We start from the raw sequence: 23,740 nt of genomic DNA, 5'->3' as shown, positions 1-23,740 counted from the left end.
GCTCAGATTTATTGCTTCAGTTCAGTTGCTCAGTCGTGTCCGACTCTTTGTGACCCCATGAACCGTAGCACACCAGGACCCTCTGTCCATTACCAATTCTCAGGGTTCATCCAAACCCATGTTCAATGAGTTGGTGATGCCATCCAACTATCTCATTCTCTGTGAGAGAAGGGGACTTCTCCACCTGCCCTCAATCCTTCCCAGCATCAGGGTCTTTTCAAATGAGCCAGCTCTTTGCATCAGGTGGCCAAAGTATTGGAGTTTCAGCTTCAACATCAGTCCTTCCAATGAACACCCAGGCCTGATCTCCTTTACGTTGAATCTCCTTGCAGTCCAAGGGACTCTCAAGAGTCTTCTCCAACACCATAATTCAAAAGTATCAATTCTTTGATGCTCAGCTTTCTTTATAGTCCAACTCTCACATCCATACATGACTACCGGAAAAACCATAGCCTTGACTAGACAGACCTCTGTTGACAAAGTAATGTCTCTGCTTTTTAATATGCTGTCTAGGTAACTGACTTTATTTTGGGGGACTCCAAAATCACTGCAGATGGTGACTGCAGCCATGAAATTAAAAGACAGGTACTCTTTGGAAGGAAAGTTATGACCAACCCAGACATTTATTGGAGGCTTTATCCATTCATAAATCATTTAATTTTTATATCAATGTTATGTAGTTGGTACTATGAATGCCCTATGTCCCACTCCCCACCTCTTACAAACGAGAAAAACTGGCTTAGGCAGGTTAAGTTTCTAGTATTTCTGGGATTAAAACAAGGCAAGTAGCTCCAGAGTCCACCTCTCAAATACTGGACTTTACTCCCAGTTATAACAACTTATCAATGACCACCAAACAGAATATTGATTAACCATGTATTAGAAAGTGAATTTCAAGAACTATTTTAGAAACTGTCACACATAAATAAGGTTAATACCTTAGAAGGCCACTAATATTTAGTTCCAAGAATAATGAAATACCATGGATTTCTGAGATAATCTAAAATATTAACATCACCTAGTATTTTAAAACTCCCAACATCGCAAATGGCTCAATGGGTAAAGACTCCGCCTGCAATGCAGGAGACATGGGAGACGCCAATTCGATTCCTGGGTTGGGAACATCTCTTGGAGAGGGAAATGGCAACCCACCCCAGTATTCCTGCTAAAAAAATCCCATGGACAGAGAAGTCTGGAGGGCTGCAGTCCAAAGGGTTGCAAGAGTTAGACACGACTAAGACAAGGCAGGAGGAGAAGGGGACAACAGAGGATGAGATGGTTGGATGGCATCACGGACTCAATGGACATGAGTTTGGGTAAACTCTGGGAGTTGGTGATGGACAGGGAGGCCTGGTGTGCTGCGGTTCATGGGGTCACAAAGAGTCGGACACGACTGAGCAACGGAACTGAACTGACTGAACTGAAGCACACACCGAAACACCAACAATACGGTGATTTTTAAAGATCAGAAAACAATGCAAGTTCTTGGATGGCAGGCACTTTGTTTTTTTGTTTAAACCTCAATCTCTCAGAGCCTGCAACACAGTATGCACCTAAATTTGTCAGATGATTAATAGCATTATTTTCAACACGCTTCTAATATACTTGAAGCAAATCTTAAAACCTTACCAAATGGCTGCCATTTTAAAGGCAATCTTAAGAATGTGAAGTTTTTGATAATAGTTCATTCTAACTTAATTGAGGTATAATAGGGTTTAAATGTTTACTTTCTGTTCTAGCATTTGTTATTTCCCAATGATACTTTCCCAAATAAAATTAAGCACCTTGTGAAAGACCAGTCTCACAAATGAGAAACAAATTATCTGCATAAAAATGTTAATGCTTCTTGCAAAAGCTTGCAAAGTTTAATGACCCCATATTTTCAACTTACTTTTACTGAGAAATAATTAGTACTTTAAAGTAATTTCTTTGTATTTCACAGGAATTTAAGTTAGTACATTAACTTAAATGAATAGCAATAAACAGACAATCTTTATTTCTCTATATTCTTATAATTTGTTCCAAGAACAGTGAGGGGTAGGCATTGGAATATAAGCATTATTTCTTCTACAACACCAAAAAATAGGCAAATTACATAGAATACCAGTTAATAAATGAAAAAGAATTACCAGATTCTATTATGAAATGCAATCATAAAATGATATCTCAGACTAGACTTTAAAATAACTGAAAAGAATATTGCCTCTCATCTTCAAGTTTATATGCAAATCATCTAGAACAGATCCAAAGGACACCTGAGGAAAAAACTGTACCATGTCTCCCATTAGGAAATTGTAATAAAGGGGCTCCCAAGTAGTGCAGTGGTAAAGAATCTGCCTGCCAGTGCAGGAGATGAGAGAGACGTGAGTTTGATCCCTATTTGGGAAGATCCCCTAGAGGAGGAAATGGCAACCCACTCCAGTATTCTTGCCAGGAAAATTTCATGGACAGAGAAGCCTGGCAGGCTACGGACCATGGGGCCATAAAGAGTTGAACGCAACTGAGACACCAAGCACACAGTGTTTTACTAAATTCTCAATTATTGATTAAATGACTTGATCATGTAACAAATACAGACTCTAGCTTATAGTTGTTATTAACCTACAATAATTGTAATAGCTAATTTTTACTTAGTGGGCTTCCCTGGTGGCTCAGATGGTAAAGAATCTGCCTACAATGCAGGAGACCTGGGTTCGATCCCTGGGTTGGGAAGATCCGCTGGAGGAGATAATGGCAACCCACTCTAGTATTCTTGCCTGGAGAATCCCCGTGGACAGAGGGGCCTGGCAGGCTACAGTCCAGGTCACAAAGAGTCGGACACAAACAGGTGACTGAGCACACTACTTAGCACTTAGAAAGGGGTAGGTGCTATGCTTACTGTTTGGTCCTATTTTATTCATAATGAAAGAAACTGGAATTTAGCTAGTTTACATAATTTTTCCCAAGACTATACGGCTACTAAGTATGAGAATCAGAACTGTTTAGAGCAACCCTAAAAGGGAAATATACAGCATCAACTCTAACCTCACACTAAAAATTAGAATTTATGTACAAGAATTTGTATTTAAAAATATATAAGAAATATTCTCTCCATTTGCTAAATTTGATACTGAGTAATCGTAAAATTGGTTATAATTTGGAATTTGTCCTTCAGATAATCACTGTAAAATTCCACTTCCTGTAGCCATGTTTTGAAGGCAGAGATTGTATCAGCATTTCATCTCTCTGTCCCTGGCATATGAAAGCATTTAAACGTCACTAAATGATTCATAGCACTGTTTCAGTAAAGTGGTCTATGAATTTAAAAACCATGGCCTTTTAATATTTTATTTTTCTATACAACACATCATTTTTTTCTGGTTCCCCTTAGACTATATAAGAAAAAAGAGAATATTTTCTTATTTAAGTACAGTTCACAGCATCTTTGGGATTTCCCTGGTGGCTCAGATGGTAAAGAATCTGCCTGCAGTGAGAGAGACCAGGGTTCAATCCCTGGGTGGGGAAGATACCCTGGAGATGGGAATGGCAACCCACTCCAGTATTCTTGCCTGGAGAATTCCATGGACAGAGGAACCTGGCAGGCTACACAGTCCACAGGGTCACAAAGAGTTGCACACGACGGAACAACTAATAAACACACACAGAGCATATACAGCATCTCACAAAAGAGAAAAAAAGTTCCTTTGCTTCAATAAGTCTTTAAAACAAATTTTGGGAAAGCCACTGAATAATTCTAATAAACAAAATTCAGATTTCTACATATATCAGCTTAAGTATCACTTCTTCAGAGAAGCCTTCCCTCTTCATTTGCTCATATAAAATGAAAGACAGCTCTATCATCAGGACAAGGCTTTGAGTTATTTTTCTCCCAAAACAACAACAAAAAAATTATGCCATCTGGTTGAACTCTTTGTCAGTCAAGTGAGCCTTAAATTTGTTCAGAATATACTTCTGTTTACTTCTCGGTTTAAAACTATGCTTTTAAACCGAGATATCTTTTATTCTGACTTGCAAACTAAAATATAACAGGTTATTTTATAAGTTTGACAGATTAGGAATTACTCTCTTATGAATGTTGGCTCTGTATCAGAGCACTGAAGTCAACCCAAGAAATATGCCACATGCTTTGGGATCTCAGAAGAGTAGCACCTGTCAAACAGTACCTGTGAAGTTTCTCCAAAGGCTGAAATAGGTGCCTACCTTTGAACTCAAACCTCAGTCTTCTACCTCATTCCATGTTCTCCCTTGAGGATTTAAGTCAAACTCCTAAGAATCCCCTCTAAACGGACTGATGACTTTGAAATTTCTCTCTGCAGCCTTTCCTTCCCTCCAGAAATTCTGTCATATGTTCCTATTTGCCCACTGGACATTCCTCTGGGATGCCTGTCTTGCTACTGTTTCTAGTTCATTCTACCTTAGATGAACTTAATGCTCCCTATTTCTATCTGTGGTATTTTACCCTACAAATCTGAAAAAAAAAAAAAATCACAAAATTCACCAAATTCCACTGGGCCCTTCTATACAGTTATCTAGTCTATGAAGTCCTTCCTACACTTAGCACATACTCCTGGTAGTACCCTGGATTGATTAGCAGACGCAGATCCATAAAGAAGCCATTCTTATGACCCGAACTGACCAATATTCCTTAAACCACAACTTTTACTATGCCGTTTCTTGGCCCAAAACGTGGATTCTGTACCACTCCAGGAAAATATCTGTGATGGTTAATTTTATGAGTCAACTTCACTGGTTGAAAGGATGCCCAGGTACCTGGTTAAATATTATTTCTAGGTGTCTCTGGGGGTGTTTCTGGAAGAGATGAACATTTGAATTGGTGAAGTGAGTAAAGCAGATGGCCTTTCCCAGTATAGGTGGGCATCATCCAATTTGTTGAGGGCTTGAATAGAACAAAAAGGCGAAGGAAGGCTGAACTCACTGTCTGCCTGACTGATCTGGTACACTGATCGGCCCTGGACATTCCTGGTTCTCAGGCCTGCAGACATGGATTGCAATCTACACCAACACTCTCTGGCCTTCAAACTACACGACAGACAATTCTCTGGCAGGCTACAATCCATGGGGTCCCAAAGAGTCGCAAAAGGACTTCTTAGCCTCCACAATCCCATGAGCCAATTCCTTACAATAAATCTTATTCCTATTGATTGTATTTCTCTGGAGAGCTCTTTTATTCAGTGTGTAAGCAGTAGCCTGGGCATGACATCCCTCCATAGCAGGCCTCAAACTCCCCTTTTATTTCTTATTGTTGTTCTTTAGTCGCTAAGTCATGTTTGACTCTTTGCAACCCAAGAACTGTGGCCTGCCAGGCTCCTCTGTCCATAGGATTTCCCAGGCAAGAATACTGCAATAGGTTGCCATTTCTTTCTCTGGGGCATCTTCCTCACCCAAGGACTGAACCCACATCTCCTGCACTGGCAGGTGAATTCTTTACCGCCGAGTCACCAGGGGATCCTCTTATTTCTAATTATAGCCCTTTTACTGGGCCACTACCCTCAGGCCAAATTAACCTATTCATTGTGCTCAGAATACTCCATAAACTTTCCAAACTCTGAATGAAAAAAAGTGACACCAAAACCTTATTTGTAAAGCAGCAAACACAATGAGAATTTCATAACTCTATCCTTAATGATAACTTTTAAGTAGATACATTTCTCATGAAAAGGAACTTCAGAGAATTAACCTTATAAACCTGGCATTGGCATTCACAAAAGCCATATGAATAAGGACTTAAAAATATTGCTCCTTGAAAAGGGAACCGTCCTACGCTGTTGGTGGGAACGTAAATTAATGCAACCAGTATAGCGGTTCCTTAAAAAACTAAAAATAGAGATACCATACAATCCAGCAATCCCACTCTTAGGCATATATCCACAGAAAATAGTAATCTGAAAAGATACAATGCATCCCAATGTTCATAGCAACACTCTTTTTACAATAGCCAAGACACGGAAGTAACCTAAGCGTCTACTGACAAATGGATAAAGAAGGTAAAATGTGTATATTCACACATACATATACACACAATGCAATACTACTCAGTCATAAAAAGAATGAAATAATGCCATTTACAGCAACATGGATGCAGGTGGAGATCATACTAAGTGAAGTAAGTCAGAAAGAAAAAGATATATCACTTATATATGGAATCTACAATATAACACAAATGAATTTATCTGTGAAATAGAAACAGACTCCCAGACACAGAGAACAAACTTGTGGATGCCAAAGAGGAGGAGGGTGGGAGAAAGAAGGATTCAGAGTTTGAGATTAGCTGATACAAACTATTATTTATAGAATGGATAAATAACAAGGTCCCACTGTATAGCACAGGGAACTATATTTGATATTCTATAATAAATCACTTACCAAGTGAACTACAGGGAAGCACTATAATAAGTCAAAATGGAAAAGAATATGAAAAACAATGTCTATATATGCATAACTGAATCTGCTGTACAGTAGAAATGAATATAACTATACTTTAATAAATTAAAAAATATATTCTCCTCTTTGATATATTAATTCCATTCCTAATTATAATGGGGAAATCATCATAGATCTTCAATACTTCTGTGTAAGAATATGTACTGATACATTTTCAAAATTATATAAATATGGGAAATATTTAAATTGTCTTAGAGTCTTATTACAATGCAGCTATTAAAAGAGCCTTCTTGATGGATAAAGACAGGGGAAATATTTATGATGTAAATTAGGCTAAAATAATAGAATAAAAACAATATATGTAGTACAATCCCAATTTTGTAAACCCTCCTATGTTTCCCTACCACACACAATATGTATGACTTCAAGGAACACATCACAGCATTATAAATAGTTGTCTCTGGACACAGTTTGTAAATGTAGTCATTAATATACAGCACAGTTAAACACTCACCTTAATGGACTTCACTCCTGGCTACACAGGCTATTTCATAAATACCTGAAATAGAAGTCTCCAACAGAGCAAGTATGCTTATAAGTCTTCCTATTATGAATGCCCTCAGTTGCTGCTGCAACAGGAAGGGTTTTATAGGCTTCTTGCTTTGTTTACAAAAAAGAATGCACTTCTCTGTATCTCACAATTCCTTTCCTCCACAAGAAACTCACCTTCTCTCATATCCCATCTCGTTTTTCATATTCATTCATATATTTCATGTCCCATCCTCTTAATCCCAAATTGTAAATATCTAGGGTTAAAAGCTATCTGCTTGCTTTCCTTCTTATGGTTTGAAGTTTAATTCTTTCAGCTCTACTTATACCTAAATTATAGAAGCTTTTACTTTATCAACATCTGGTTGACAATGGTTTAATGTGTTTATTGTTTTCCTATGATCCTGATTTAAATGCACTCGAATTTTAATAAACATTAGTTAAAAACACCATCCTACCCCCAAAAGTGTCCTAGTCACATCTAAGGGGTGGAGAGTAACATTCTGCATGTTTCTAAATGATGCATGTATATTCCCCAGCATAGCTTCTGTTACACTTACCTACTATAAACTTTTGTTACTAGGTTGTTGATCTGTTTGTCAATTTTGTATTTTCGGTAATCTTCCAAGCCATCTTTAATTGCAATAATTGTAAGGACAACCACCAGCGGCAGCATAGTAATTTCTTTTTGGAAGGCTTCTACCAAAGGCACCCAGTTCAGAACAACTAGAAACAGGAAATATAAATTGGCGACTCTGAAACCCAAACACACACAAGGAGGTGTTAACAAAGCAAGCAAAGCCTGGAACAAAAGAGGCCAAAGACCTGATGGTGTTTTCCCACAAGTTTCTATCAGTTGATTTTGGATGCTACAAAACAGAACTAGTGAAATCTAACATCTGAATTAACAATTTATTATCCCTGCAGACATCTGGTTGGACATACTCTAATAAATATGAGGTATCATTCATTAAATCTATTACAGTCAATATTGCAGTGTGACTATTGTGAGTTGTGTAACATAATAAAGCACAATAGGAAGTACTACTTTCTTTTCAAAAGTTCAAAAAACTTAAGAGGAAATTCAAAGTTAATACATTGCAAAAACAAAAAATTAACTCTAATGTTCCGAAGTTAACTTGATTGTCCAAACATTAGATTCAAACAAGGTTCAAAATAATTAGAAAATCCTGAGGGTTTATTTTTCCCTGAGATCAACGCTTCCATTTCTGCTTTCACATTACTGAGAACTACTTTTTAAGGAACTACTTCTCTCTTTTATATGATCAAATATTTCCCACTGGACCCTAAGGCAAATGCAAGCAGCCTTTTTCCTTAAAAGAAAGAAACTAAATCTCAACTTTGCATGGTCCCTTGAATTTTTATCACTTATTTTTCCCACGGCCAAACTTCTCAAAATAATCTACACATATTCCTCATTTCTCACCTCCAATTCCTCTTCCCCTGAAATTTTGGCTACTTGCAACCCTTTTTGCTTCTTCTGTGGCTTCAGTGATTTGCATGTACAGTTCAGTTCCGTCGCTCAGTCATGTCTGACTCTTTGCAACCCCATGGACTGCAGCACACCAAGCTAACTGCATCTAGATGTATAGGACCGGGCCCTGAACTCTGTTCAGGTTCTAATTCTATCATGGGCACAACTGCAAACTCCATACAAGACAGAAACATCCACAGTAGTTAAAACCATTAATTCAACAAATTCACATCTGTTCTTTAACCATATCCACTGTTCCATAACTGCATGGAATATACAGAGATTAAAAAATGAGGATGAATATATATGAAATGAATAATACTGGAAAAAATAGCAATAAATGCTGAGAATCTCTATACTCACATTAGCATCTCAAACTCAACATTTACCAAACAACATAACCTTTGAGCCAACCTTCTTGTTGTTCCTGTCTTTCTTTTTTCTCTTAATAATCCTGGTCATCATAACTCAATTTGCTCACATCATCTTTTCACTCCTTTCACTTATTCCTTACATCTATCCATAGTATTTGTAACAGATTATCCTCTTTTTCATCCCCACATTGTTCTACGTTCAGGTCTCTATTACAGCTTGCCAAGATGTATGCAGCAGCTTCCTAAATGTTCTATCCTGCTTTCAATTAGCCTCTAACAGTACCAGTCACAGAGGACTACTTCCCAGGCCTCCAGCAAATCTTCCATGCCATTGCCATTCTGCTTTTCTTTGTATTCCTTCCTCCATCTGAAATGTGCTTTACAGATATCTCTGCCTTGAAAATCTCAACCTTCATAATTAACTTCACATGCCACTTTCTTTCTATTGCTCTGGCTAATAGTAGTATTTCTCTTTTTGAGGCTTCCATCCTGGTTGGCAGCACCTTATAGCACTCATCACATCCGCTGTGTCTTTTCATTGTATGCACATCTTGCTGCCCTTGCTAAATATAAGACTCCATAAGGAAAGAAGCTTCATGTAACCTTGCATTTCCTTCAATACTTAACCTGATGAAAGGGCTTCAGTAAATACATATTACACTGAATTATATCTGCTTTACCTCATCTTACCGCTTACATCTGTATTTACTTCAGAGCTCTATTTCCTCCTTTTATGAGGAAGAAAAAGCTAGGAGCTAGTGGCTAAGACTCCCTGCTCCCAATGCAAGGTGCCTGGGTTCAATCCCTGGTCAGGGAACAAGATCCCACATGCTGCAAGTAAAGATTCCTTATGCCACAATGAAGATTTAAGATCCCATGTACTGTAACTGGGACCCAGAGCAGCCCAAGAAGTAAATAAATAAATATTTTTTAAAAAAGAAGAAAAGGCTATAAGTCAAATTTAAATGCAGAATTAACATTCTTTTAACGGACAGAACACAAAAGCAAGAGTGAATAGACTGAAGGTCATATCCCCTCATTCACTTCTGGCAGGACACTGGTTAAACTACAGGGCCAAACTTAGTTTCCTTATCTGTAATATGAAGATAACAATATCTTCTCTTGTCACAAGAAAGCATTTTATTAGTCCTAAAGTGTTATACGAATGTAAGGAGTCATCATTTCACAATGGGACCCTACCAGAAATCAAAGGTAATGTCACGAGCGTTAGGCTTAGGTATCAGACATTATGAAAATGAAAAATCTTATATATTAATCAGAATGACAAAGAACATTCTAAGTTTTTTTTTTCCCCAAAAATAAAAGTACCTGTGAAATTGTTCAAACAAATTTCTCGGCACAAAATTCAACAGCGTGTACTTTGTTGTCCGTATTCTGTTGTTCACGTAGGTTCCAGAGAACTTTTCATACTCCTCCTTGAAGAGCTGGAGGTGGGGAACAACAACCCGATGCTTTCCTGCCAGTTTGGGGGTCTGGGAGGACTTGCCCCCGCAGGCAAGCAGAGAGGAATAGCTGTATGGTCTCTCATCATCGTCTGTGTTCGTACGGCCGATCAGCCGCTGCCAGTGATACCTGGCCCATTGAAGAGGCTCGGTCATGTCCAAAATGCGGGGAGATCCAGGTTGCACAGGTAATCTGGCAAAACAAAGAAAAATCCATTAAAACAATTCTCATAAACTTCTGGAAAGTCTTAAGGAACAGTATAGTAAGATTAAATTTTTTCTATACTAAACAAACAAATGACTCAACAGTTTATTTAGTATTGTTTTATCGTTTAGTTGCTCAGTCGTGTCTGACTCTTTTGCGACCCCATGGACTGTAGCCTGCCAGGGTCCTCTGTCCATGGGATTTTCTGGGCAAGAATACTGGAGAGGGTTGCCATTTCCTCCTCCAAGGGATCTTTCCAACCCAGGGATCAAACCTGCATCTCCTACATTGTAGGTGGATACTTTACCTCTGAGCCACCTGAGAAGCCTTATTTAGTTTAGAAGGTAGCAATATGAAAGTAAAAGAAGTCACTAAAAGTCCATTTTAACCAAATCTTAATGAAATAGAGCATACACCTTCTGTCTCATGGGCTGATCACCTAACCAACAAGAGATAGCACCCAAAAGGCCACTCCACAAGTTGAGACAAAAACTTTCTGCTTAATGTGTACAAGTCTCAATTTATCTAATCAATTTTCTCATCCTTGAAATGGGATTGTCACACATGTCAGGAGACTGTTGGGAGGATTAAGGGAATAACATATAAATCACCTAGCATGAAGTCTGATATGGAGGAAGCAATCAGTAAAGCCCGTGCAGATTACAAAAATAGCCACAAATGCTTTCCATCCCTGTAGTCACACCCCTTTACCCATGAAGTGGTGAAGTCTTTCTCTACCTGCTGAGTCTAGGCCTGGTCTCATGGCTTGCTTTGACTAATGAATCACTAGTAAACCTGATACAAGCAAAGGCTTGCAAAGTGCCTGCTCATGGGACTCCCTTAACAACTCTTTTCCCACTGCTCTTGAGAACCCTGTGGCCACTACCACGTGTCTAGCCCAGCCTGGCAGTACTCATGATGAGTACTCATGACCCATTTAGCAACCATTGCTCCTATCAACATAGGGGTGAGGCCACTGAGTGCCAGCAGACTGACAACACCTGAGTGTGCCCAGATGATACAATCTAGAGCAGAGATGAGCTGTCCCAACTGAACTCTACTCCCACGGTCAACCCAACACACTCTGAGTCAATGAAAGTTACACCACCAAGTTTTGGGGTGGTTTGATAGAAAACAAAATCTCTTACATCTCTTCCCTCATTTTCTCTATTTTTGAGTGTGTATTTTCCAAGAAATTCAGCCCTTCCTAGAACATGACCTCATTAATTTAAGAAAAAAAAGCTCTAATGTTCATTAAGAGCACTCTATTCCAAGCACTTTGCAAAAGTATTTAAGGAGATCCAACCAGTCAATCCTAAAGGAAATCAGTCCCAAATGTCCATTGGAAGGACTGATGCTAAAGCTGAAACTTCAATATTTTGGCCATCTGATGCGAAGAACTGACTCACTGGACTCATCAGGGTTACTGGAAAAGACCCTGATGCTGGGAAAGATTGAAGGCAGGAGGAGAACGGGATGACAGAGGATGAGATGGTTGGATGGCATCAGCGACTCGATGGACGTGAATTTGAGCAAGCTCTGGGAGTTGGTGATAGACAGGGAAGTCTAGCATGCTGCAGTCCATGGGGCTGCAAAGAGTCAGACACGACTGAGTGACTGAACTGAACTGATCTTATTTAGTATTTAATCTTATGACAGTCATTATTTTACTTCACAAAAGAGGAAATAGGTTTAGGGAAGTTAAATGACTTGCTGAAATTTACATGGTTAGCATGCAGATAAGGTTGATTCAAATCAAATCTTTCCAACTCAGTCTGTTTTTAACTATTAATGTGCTTCATTTAACTTCACATCCAGAGTAACTGGTACTTAGTAGATAGCCAGTAAAAGTTCACTGAGTAGGCGAGGAGATTGGAGGGCAAGGTCTGGAAGCCTTGCTGTCTATTCTTGCATTATCAATGTCACTGCATTTACTTGATCATTTTAGGGTAGAGTTCACTTCTGGAGATTTTTAGTAAATCTGTGGGAATGTCCTGGTAATCTGTATTGGTAACAAAACTCCCCTGATGAATTGGATTCAGGTGGTCCATGACTGCATCTGCAGAAAAACTAGGTCATGTGGTAGAAAGTACATGAGGTTAGAAATACAGAGACCTGGAGCCTCATCTCCAGAATCTCAGGGTCTAGGTGAGGCAATAGGTATGTAAATATATAAATGCAATCCCAAGTGCAAAAGAGTCTTCAAGGTAATGAAGGAGTTTGGGCAAATTCTCTAAGCTTCCTTCCTTTCTAAGCTTCATTTTAAGCTTATGTCTATGATTTTCTCTAAAGTATAATAACTAATCAGATATAGAAATTATCCCCCTAAGAATATTAAAATTATATTCAGCTTTCATGGATCTGAAATCATAAATCAATATGTAGCAGCACTGGAAGATCTGGTCCTCTTCTAGTAATTCTAGTGAATCAATATTTTTAACAATCCATTCAGCTAATATACTTATTTACTCTATATTGGTCCTTAAGCAAACCAAGAGATTACAGTTACGCAGCATCACTATCACTGTACTTATAGAAAATAAGTTGAATCACAAATAATCTCACAAGAATTCATCAGATCTTTAAAACTTAAAACAATAAAAACAAGTAAGAGGCAGAAAATCCCCTTTAATGGGAAGAACACAATAGCCTCCAAATGTGTGTATTTGTGCCTGGATATAGACACCCATAATAGACAGCATCTACTACCAGTGAGAGAAAATATCCAAAAAGTCAGTTTCATAGTTGTATACTAGGAATAGAAACAAGACAAAAAAAGTTCTACCCCATCGGTTTGCTGTCCTTTGGAGTTTGCTCTCTCAAATATCTGTCCATAGAGAGCTAAATCAAAGTAGACTGGTCAAAGTAGTCCTCTTTTAATATAATGTTTTAATTTATCTCTGAAGTAATTTGAAAAGCCTGTTTTTCACTTCAGTATAAGTGATGCATAACAACATGGGGGCTTGGGTGCCCATGCTGCTCATTGTAGAAAATCCACATATAACTTGTACTTGGCCTTGCATTTCCAGTTTCCAAGCATCTGCAGACTCAACCAGCCAGCATTTGGTAATATTGTAAACATTTACTACTGAAAAATATCCTAGTTTAAGTGGATCCCTGCAGTTCCAACCTGCATTGTTCAAGGGTCAACTGTATATAAATTAGCTTCTTAACCTATAAGAAGTAATGAGAGCTTGGAAAGCTTAACGTAGTTCATAAGATATCCAGAAATTTTCCCAGAATAAGGATGTAAGATAGTGCTTTACTGATGAATCAGTAGATAATGTAAAATACTTAATATAAGCACTAAACACTTTTCATGTACTTCATCCCATCAGGTGACCATTATGACAAAACTTAACTTTTAGAAGGCTGAAACTAATACAATTTTTCATTATTTCTGGAAACCTTAAGAGTTTGCATTTATAATTAAACTCTTAAGGCACAGGAGTGTGCATCCTGCTAGGGCCCTCAATCTCATACAACAATCTAGATTCTACTTAGATTTTTAAATTTCACAATAGAGTTTCTTGAGAATGCAAACTTAGAAATGATGAAGCAAATACAACACGTGGAAGTGTTAACTTCAGGTCACCTTTCCCCATTCACTCAGTTCCAAAGAGGCAATTCTACAAATGGAAAATGCTTCATTGCCAAAGTATCCCCAGGTCCACCTTCCTCTGAGCTTCTCCAGTGCCCTTAAACTTGCATTAGGTGCTCTTTTTACTCATACTATCTTCCCCCTTCCCCATTTTCATCCTCTAGGAATTTCAGTAACACAGAATTGGGACTGGCTCAGTGTCCTCCTCAGCATCCTCTCTCAGTCATGGAGTCTCTGTCCTACTCTCTAAGGTCATGTGACTTGCCATCTTGTAACGACCCTCCTTCCCTTCATCACAGCCACTCTTGCCTGAAAATTAATGACTGGATTAAAGGACTGATCTCCAGAGTTCTTGCCTGGAGAATCCCAAGGACGGAGGAGCCTGGTGGGCTACAGTCCATGGAGTCACAAGTGTGGAGGTAATTAACGTGTGGTGAAAATCCTTTCAAACTTCCAGCTTAGAATTTATACCATCTTAGATTCAGGGGGAATGACCAAGGAATCTGCTTAGTCACTCTAGCTCAGAGCTTTCAAAATCTAACTGCTAGGACAGTGGGAAATACATTCTATTATGCAACACATACACATATATAGCTGAAACAACAGTACTACAAAGCAATTCTTGCCCTTCCTACTTGCCATGCAAGCATCTTCTATCCTACTCTTATCTTTCTCTTTCTCAATCTCTCTTATTTTAATACTGTTCAAGCTGGCACCAAGCTGGTTTCAAGGTCCACTAACATGCTGCTTTATACACTTTGGAAAGACACTGATTGCACATGGCTCCTCAGGGGTTGAACACACACATGGAAGAGTGGATACATACATCCTCTGATGGCAGAAGGCAACCAAAACACAGCAATTGGACTAAAGGCCCAGGAGAGGCCAATACTTTCCCCAGTAGCGAGAAGCCAGAAGCAGCTTTTTCATCTTTCTCCATTTGCCTCAGCAAACTTAAAAGCATACAAATATTTAGAAAAAGCTTCATTATTACTTTCACATAAATGTTCACGGAATTTTTCCTTTAAGATATGAAGGGACAGCAAATCACAGTAAATCACAGCAAGAATCTTGACATAAATTTAGACTTTAGAGATTATTTCATCTAGAAGTCACAAGCCAGTAGCCCTTAAGCAAATTTCTACCTAATGATGTATTCTGTATCATGGTGTTGGCAAACACATTGTTTTACACTTTTTGAATATAGGACTAAAATTTTAAAATAGAGAAATTCACATAAAATACCGATAATTGACTTCTTTTAAAAAGAAAAAAAGTACAGAACACTGGGCATATATTTTCACATGGTAGTGAACATCGAAGTTTTTTTTACCATAGCTCCTCATCCTAATCTTGCCTTTTCTGGTTCACCAATTTTAATTGAGTGAATGAACACTCTGATCATCACTTTTTAACAAATCAAATTTCTCCTCTATAGACCCAGGTTTGAACATCAGTTGCATCACTTAACAGCTATGTGGCCCACATAATTAACCTATTAGCCTCAGCTGGCTAAGGAACACAAGGAGGCACCATGAAGTGTCATGGGGCACACAGTAGATGAACAAGAGTCATTCTTTTCCCCACTCTTCTCCTTGGCTGTTTCTGAACATAAATCAAGGTTGCAAACCCTGTACATGGGGCTGAAGTCCAAACTTTCAACATACTGCTTGCAGATTAAGGTTGTCCAAGTCTAAGTAAATGCTCTGTTCAATATATCTAATGATAACTTGCAAAGTAAGCAACATTCAGTAGGATACAAATAGAGATCCAATCACAAAAGACAGACAAGACATAAAATGACCTTTATATCATCTGATCTCATCCTCAACCATTAACTCTACAATTCATTCTATGTTTGTGAATAAACTGTATCCCACTCCTGTGGTGTTTTCCAAGTTCCCCCAACAAGAATGCCCTGGGAGCCCTGTTAATCAGCATCCCCTAGGCCCCTCCCCTGGAGATTCTGATTCAGAGGCTATCGAATGGGGCCCACAAATGTGGAATTTAATAAGTACCCAGATGACTTACCAAGGAGGTTGCCAAGTATAACCTACACCCTGCACCTTGGCAAATCTGCCCTCTCTTTGTGGCAGGCTGATCAATCATATAGCAACTCACCACATAAGCCTCTCTTCACCCTCTAGACTTTTGGCTTTACCTTAGAGAGGGAGAGATGGAGAAAGATCCACACAGGAGATACGGTACATTGATCCCTTCTCTGCTCTCATTACAAACCTGAGCATGACTCAGGCACTGCAATCTATGCTGCTGCTGCTGTTAAGTCGCTTCAATTGTGTCCGACTCTGTGCAACCCCACAGACGGCAGCCCACCAGGCTCCCCTGTCCCTGGGATTCTCCAGGCAATAACACTGGAGTGGGTTGCCACTTCCTTCTCCAATGCATGAAAGTGAAGTCGCTCAGTTGTGTCTGACTCTTAGCAACCCCATGGACTGCAACCTACCAGGCTCCTCCATCCATGGGATTTTCCAGGCAACAGTACTGGAGTGGGGTGCCATCACTGCAGGTAGCTTCATTTTTCAAAGTCAGGGAACATAGCTATGTCCTTTCCAGACTCCAAAGAGTCTAACTAATGCTTGCTCAAAGTGAGATGATTAACAAATGGCTGATTACTGAAGTTTACAGAAAAGTAATAGAAGGGAAATAGAAACAAAAACACACTGTTTCCTTTTTCATGGCTCAGCCTGGCCTTCCTTCCACAAAAGGAAAAGATGAAAGTTTAAGGCAACAGAAATAATTCACTTTCAGCTTTGACTGCATCATTCTGTCTTTATTAGTAGAAGGAGTCTGCTTCTCCAAGTCTGAAGGACTTTTTTAGGAAATCATTCTGTCCTACTAGATTTGTAAGATCAATAAGTGTATAATCGTGATCAAGAGCATAGACAGGAGCCAGACACCAACATCAATTCCTGGCACCTCCACTTGCCACCTAACCTCAGTTAAAGACTCGTGAGGATTCAGTGAATTAATATATGTAAAGCTCTTAGAGCAGTGTGGGAAGCATGTAAGTATTAAGTAAAGATTAACAACTATAGTGATAATTTGGGAAATGTTTTCTCAACTATAGTAGTTTTTCAGAAGTGTTAATTGAGAATGTTATGTATAGTATTGATAGTAACGACTATACCAAATTACTCACTGATGTTTCATTTCTTAAAGTGCATATCACTCACACTCAACCACCTGGTCACACAGCTTTAGCAACTTAGTTCTTTCACTGAGCTGGAGAGTCTGCCAGGCAACCAACTAGCTGAGCAGAGCAACACGCTCTCAACTATCCCCAAAGGATAAAGAGAGCACTCTGACAGACAAAAGTGCTAATGAGCAACTTCATGTGAAGCATTTTCAGAAGTTTTCAAGAACATCATTCATAATTCAAAGACTTTTCCCACTCCATGAAGAGTTGATTTGTCATGGTTTTCCACTAGTAAACCAAAAGGCTCCATGCTTTATTTGACCTCATCCTCTGCCACTAACCCTTGAAAATTAACACAGTTTTTTAAACATAACAAGAACTAGGTGCCTAAAGGTCATTCATCATCACTTGGAATAAGAAAGAACGTTTTAGATCTGATACATCACTCCTGAATGAGCTTGTCCTTAAAAGATAGAAGATTATTTCATTAAAAAGGAAAAAACCTACATAGGCTTTATTAAAATCTCCATTTCTAATTTCATTTTTAGTTTAAGAGCAAACTACTACTATATGAAAATTAGTAGTAGTTTGTTGTAAAATGGATTACAACAAACTTGCTGATGGTTAGTGATGGAAAAATACCACTCAAAGTTAAACTATATGGAGGTGGGATGGGGTGGGAGGTAGGTTCAAGAGGGAGGGGTCATACATAAACCTATGGCTGATTGATGTTGATATACGGCAGAAACAAACAATATTGTAAAGCAATTATCCTCCAATTAAAAACAAAGAAAATTTTTTTAAAAGATTAACTATATGTAAAGGACTGCAGGTTCCTGGGCTCAGCATGCCCACTTGAAGCCTAATATTACCCAGAAATATGGAGTCAAAGGCCACCTGATTCTGTACACCTTGCTTTAACTAACACATTAGCATTTTATCTGGGATTTAAAAGTTAATTAATATGACCATAGATCCTAAAGATCAAGATTCTTAATACATGCTGATACTAGGAGAGAGGATCTGGCATGAGATGAATACAAAACAAATGCTACATATACCCAACTGCAATACTACTTCATAGCAAGGCAACTATATGGCTGGAAAAAAAATGTTTTATTGTAATAATTATTTATCACCATCATATAAATATCTGTATGTACTAAAATATGTATGCATAAATTTTATAACTGCCACAAGAAAATTACAAACTACTTTCGCTTATGAGTATTGTTGGGGAAACAATAAAATTTAGCAAATGAAATACAATTCAAAAGAACAGCTGCTGGTGGTCTCAAAGGGTTGACAGCATCCTTAACCAACAGCCAGCAAGGAAACAGAGACGTAGGTCCTACAACCACAGGAACTGATTCTGCCAGCAATCTCAATAAGGCTGTAAGTGGATCCTTCCCCATCCTAACCTCAGACTTTGAGACTTGAGCAACAAACCCAACCTCACTGTTCCTGGACTTCTGATCTATGGAATTATACACTAATAAGCTGGGGCTGTTTTAAGCAATAAACTGTGGTAATCTATAGAAAATTAACACAGAGGCCAAAAACTAGATGCTTTTATAAACAGGAAGATAACATATGGAAAAGTGGAATTTCAAATTGGAAAATGGTAATTTAACAACTCTGGAATAAACTGACATTCATCTTGAAAACCGAAAGCTAAATTCCTACTCTATACATTAAAAATATATCTTTTATTAAAATTTTAATAAATTTATAATTTAATAACTTTTAAGTTAAAAATAAATCTCTATTAGAACTGATTCAAATGTATTCTTGATTGGGAGCTTGTATACACCCGTGGTGGATTCATGTCAATGTATGGCAAAACCAATACAGTATTGTAAAGTAAAATAAAGTAAAAATAAAATTAAAAATAAAATAAAATAGACAGTAAAAGCCAAAAAAAAAACCAAATCTCTAGATTAAAAACTTAAATACAAAAATTACAATAAATTTACCAGAAGAAAATTTAGAAAGATTTTTTTTTTACTGTTAGCTGAGAAAAACTTTCCAAAGCAAGAGAGAAGTTAGTAAAGACAAATGTTTTGACTATTCCCTTATCTATCATCTATCTTATATAGCAAAAATCATAAATAAAATCAAGAGACAAGTGCAGCTCATAATGATGGCTGCTGCTGCTAAGTTGCTTCAGTCGTGTTCAACTCTGTGCGACCCCATAGGTGGCAGCCCACCAGGCTCCCCCATTCCTGGGATTCTCCAGGCAAGAACACTGGAGTGGATTGCCATTTCCTTCTCCAATGCATGAAAGTGAAAAGTCAAAGTGAAGTTTCTCAGTCGTGTCTGACTCTTCGCGACCCCATGGACTGCAGCCTACCAGGCTCCTCCGTCCATGGGATTTTCCAGGCAAGAGTACTGGAGTGGGGTGCCATTGCCTTCTCCGCATAATGATGGCAAGCTCTTAATATTCCTAGTAACCAAATCAGTCATACAAATTTATAAGAGAAAAATAAAAAGGCCAATAAAATTGGGTAAGGAATATGAATAAGCGATTCTCAAAAGAGGACATCCAAAGGGCCAATAAATATGAAGAGACCCTCAAGCCTCACTAGTCACCAGAAGGTTGCAAACTGAAGGTATAATGGAGATACTGTTTTTATCCATATGATGGATAAATATTAAAATAATTATAGCCTGTGCTGGTGAGGATAGGTATAAACAACCCCCTGGTGAGGATAGGTATAAACAACAGGAGTGAAAACTGCTACGATCTTCCTCCTCTTTTACCCTCTCTCATGCCCCCCATATTGACAGTATCTCTTAAAATTTTAAATACATATGAATACTGATGGAGTAATGGGCTTTCCCAGTGGCTCCGTGGTAAAAGAATCCACTGTAATGCAGGAGACTCTGAGACACAGGTTCAATTCTTGGGGAGGGAAGATCCCCTGGAGGAGGAAATGGAACCCACCCCAGTCATCTTGCCCAGAAAATTCTATAGACAGAGGAGCCTCTACAGTCCATGGGGTAGTCCTCATGGTCACAAAGAGTCAGACATGACTCAATGACTAAACAATACCAGCAACTAACAGCAATTCCACTTTGGGGAGTCTTACCTGTATGTACAAGAATGTATACTGTAGTTGGGTTTTTTTTGGCACTAACAACCTGGAAATATCAAGAAAGTCAACTGGAGAACAGCTAACTAAATTATAACATCCACATTATGGGATATTATGCATATATTAAAAAAAACATTTCTCTAACCATTGACCTGGACTGATAACTGTTTAGGTACTAAAGCAGAAAAGGAATAAAACAAATGACAAAGAAATGTAAATGTAATAATCCAAAATTTGCAAAAACGAATGAAGAACAGACTAATACGAAAGACCTGGGTTCAAAGAATGGTGAGAAGAACTTGGACACAGTTCAAGTTTCACTTTGGTTTACCACCCTAATGAGTAAACAGGATCTGCAAAGATCTGCGTGGCTGTAGCTCCTATCCCCTGCCTAGTTTCTCATGAAGTTATGACTACTTAGGAGCTTTGTCAGTTGTGGAGAATGAGAAGCCCATCAAGAAACAACAACTTGGAATTAAGCCTTTTCAATTTCTTAGGCTGCAAAAGGGTCACATCAACACAAAAGAGTCTACTGATTAGTAACCAAGGACTGGTCCTCCTGCAGCACAGATTCATAGTCTAGGTTTTATTTCTTACAGCATCACTGAATTTTCCATTGACTGGCCTTAGCACAAACTGCCTCAATGTGTGCATGTTCATATACATTTGCAAGGACATGAATGAAAGTACAGAAAAATTCACACAAGTCTATTAATATTGGTTATCTTGAGGAGGGAATAAAAAGAAAACAGAAATTATTAACTTTCCTTTTGTTATAGTAAAAATGTGATGTTGTTCACTCACTCGGTCGTGTCCAACTCTTTGTGACCCCACAGATCACAGCACACCAGGCTTCCCTGTCCTTCTCCAACTCTCAGAGCTTGCTCAAAGTCATGTTCATTGAGTTGGTGATTCATCCAACCATCTCATCCTCGGTCGTTCCCATCTCCTCCTCCTTTCAATCTCTCCCAGCATTAGGGTCTTTTCTAATGAGCTGACTCTTTACATCAGTTTGCCAAAGGATTGGAACTTCAGAATCAGCCCTTCTAATGAATATTCAGGGTTGATTTCCTTTAGGATTGACAGGTTTGATCTTGCAGTCCAAAAAACTGTCAAGAGTCTTCTCCAACACCACAGTTCAAAAGAATCAATTCTTTGGTGCTTAGCCTTCTTTATGGTTCAATTCTCACATCCATACATGATACTGGAAAAACTATAGCTTTCACTAGATGAACCTTTGTTGGCAAAGTAATGTTTCTGCTTTTTAATACACTGCCTAGGTTTCTCACAGCTTTTCTCCCAAAGAGCAAGCGTCTTAATTTCATGGCTGCAGTCAGTGTCCACAGTGATTTTGGAGCCCAAGAAAATAAAGTTTGTCACTGTTACCATTGTTTCCCCATCTGTTTGCCATGAATAGCATCTTCAGATGCTATTATCTTAGTTTTTTGGATGTTAAGTTTTAAGCCAGCTTTTTCACTCCACTCTTTCACCTTCATCAAGAGGCTCTTTAGTTCCTTTTGCATTCTGTGATAAGGATGGTATCATCTGCATATCTGAGGTTATGGATATTTCTGCCGGCAATCTGGATTCCAGTTTATGCTTCATCCAGCCCAGCATTTTGCATGATGTACTCTGCAAATAAGATAAATAAGCAGGGTGACAACAGACAGCCTTGACGTACTCCTTTCTCAATTTGGAACCAGTCCATTGTTCCATGTCCATTTCTTAACTGTTGCATCTTGACCTGCATATAGATTTCTCAGGAATCAGGTAAGGTGGTCTGGTATTCCCATCTCTTGAAAAATTTTCCACAGTTTGCTGTGATCCATATGTCAAAGGCTTAAGCATAGTCGGGGAAGTAGAAATAGTTCTTCTGGAATTCTCTTGCTTTTCTATGATCCAGCAGATGTAGGCAATTTGATCACTGGTTCCTCTGCCTTTTCTAAATCAGCTTGTACAACTGGAAGTTCTCGGTTCATTCAGTGCTGAAGCACAGCTTGGAGGATTCTGAGCATGACATTGCCAGCGTGTGAACTGACTACAACTGTGCGGTAGTTTGAGCATTCTTTGACTTTTGTCTTTCTTTAGGATTGTAATGAAAACTGACCTTTTCCAGCCCTGCGGCCACTGCTGAGTTTTCCAAATTTGCTGGCATATTGAGTGCAGTACTTTCACAGCATCATCTTTCAGGATTTTAAACAGCTCAGCTGGAATTCCATCACCTCCACTAGCTTTGTTTTAGTGATGTTTCCTAAGGCCCACTTGACGTCACACTCCAAGATGTCTGTCTCTAGGTGAGTGATCACACCATCATGGTTATCCAGGTCATTAAAATCTTTTTTGTATAGTTCTTCTGTGTATTCTTGCCACCTCTTTTTAATATCTTCTGCTTCTGTTAGATCCTTACCATTTCTGTCCTTTATTGTGCCCATCTTTGCATGAAATGTCCTCTTGGTATCTCTAATTTTCTTGAAGTAAAAAGATTTTTAATTAAACTTTTTGAAGGAAGAAGCTGTAAATAATAGCTATGAAACAGTCTAAAACTGCCCGTGTATAGATGTGAGAGTGTACAGATGTGCCAAAGAACTGATGCCTTCAAACTGTGGTGCTGGAGAAGACTCTTGAGAGTCCCTTGGACAGCAAGGAGATCAAACCAGTCTATCCTAAAGGAAATCAACTCTGAATATTCACTAGAAGGACTGATACAGAAGCTGAAGCTACAACACTTCTGGTCACCTAATGCAAAGAGCCGAGTCACTGGAAAAGACCCTGATGCTTGGAAAGCCTGAAGGTAGGAGGAGATGGGGATGACAGAGGAAGAGATGGTTGGATGGCATCACCAACTCAATGGACATGAATTTGAGCAAACTCCAGGAGATGGTGAAGGACAAGGAAACCCGTTGTGCTGCAGCCCATGGGGTTAAAAAGAGTTGGACACGATTGAGTCACTGAACAACAAAGCAGCTGAGCTTAACATTAGGCCTGCATGATGCTACATGAGCCAATATTCTTTTTACTCCAGAGGCTAAAAAATAAACGAAGTTTTGAAAATTACAAGCTATCAATTTTAAGCCTAAAATCAATTAAGTTCAGAAATAAACATAAACCAAGATCTGCTTAGAGAATAAGTACAAGCAATTCTGCAAGGATTATTACTGATTATGAAATAAATTTTTCATGTCATTTAAATTTCACAACATGGTGTGGAGTTTTATTTCCGTTTTTCAGAAGAAGAAACAAGAAGTCAAGGAAGGTTTCCAGAACTCAAGACATACAATGTTTGATTCCAAAGGCATGCCTTTCCAACTAAACAATGCTACTTATATATAAAATTAAAAATAATCAAATATAATCATTTTAAGCTAAATTATTTCTAACCAGGGTATATTTTTCTAG

The 23,740-nt window shown here is 38.5% G+C and overlaps 1 protein-coding gene across 1 annotated transcript in view; it reads right to left on the bottom strand.

Annotated features, from left to right (window-relative positions):
• Positions 1-23,740, bottom strand: part of ATP10D (ATPase phospholipid transporting 10D (putative)) — a 124,670-nt gene that overhangs the window by 78,883 nt on the left and 22,047 nt on the right. The window contains exons 2-3 of the mRNA XM_052642271.1: positions 10,150-10,476; positions 7,512-7,706 (exon numbers count right to left, since the gene is read on the bottom strand). Of these exons, the coding sequence (XP_052498231.1) occupies positions 7,512-7,706; positions 10,150-10,439 (485 nt within the window). The 5' untranslated portion in view covers positions 10,440-10,476. The remainder of the gene's footprint in view (positions 1-7,511; positions 7,707-10,149; positions 10,477-23,740) is intronic.

Source organism: Budorcas taxicolor, chromosome 6, assembly GCF_023091745.1.
Source record: "Budorcas taxicolor isolate Tak-1 chromosome 6, Takin1.1, whole genome shotgun sequence".
Taxonomy (NCBI): Eukaryota; Metazoa; Chordata; class Mammalia; order Artiodactyla; family Bovidae; genus Budorcas; species Budorcas taxicolor.
The sequence above is the reverse complement of the archived record's forward strand: the minus strand, read 5'-3'. Positions and strand labels throughout refer to the sequence as shown.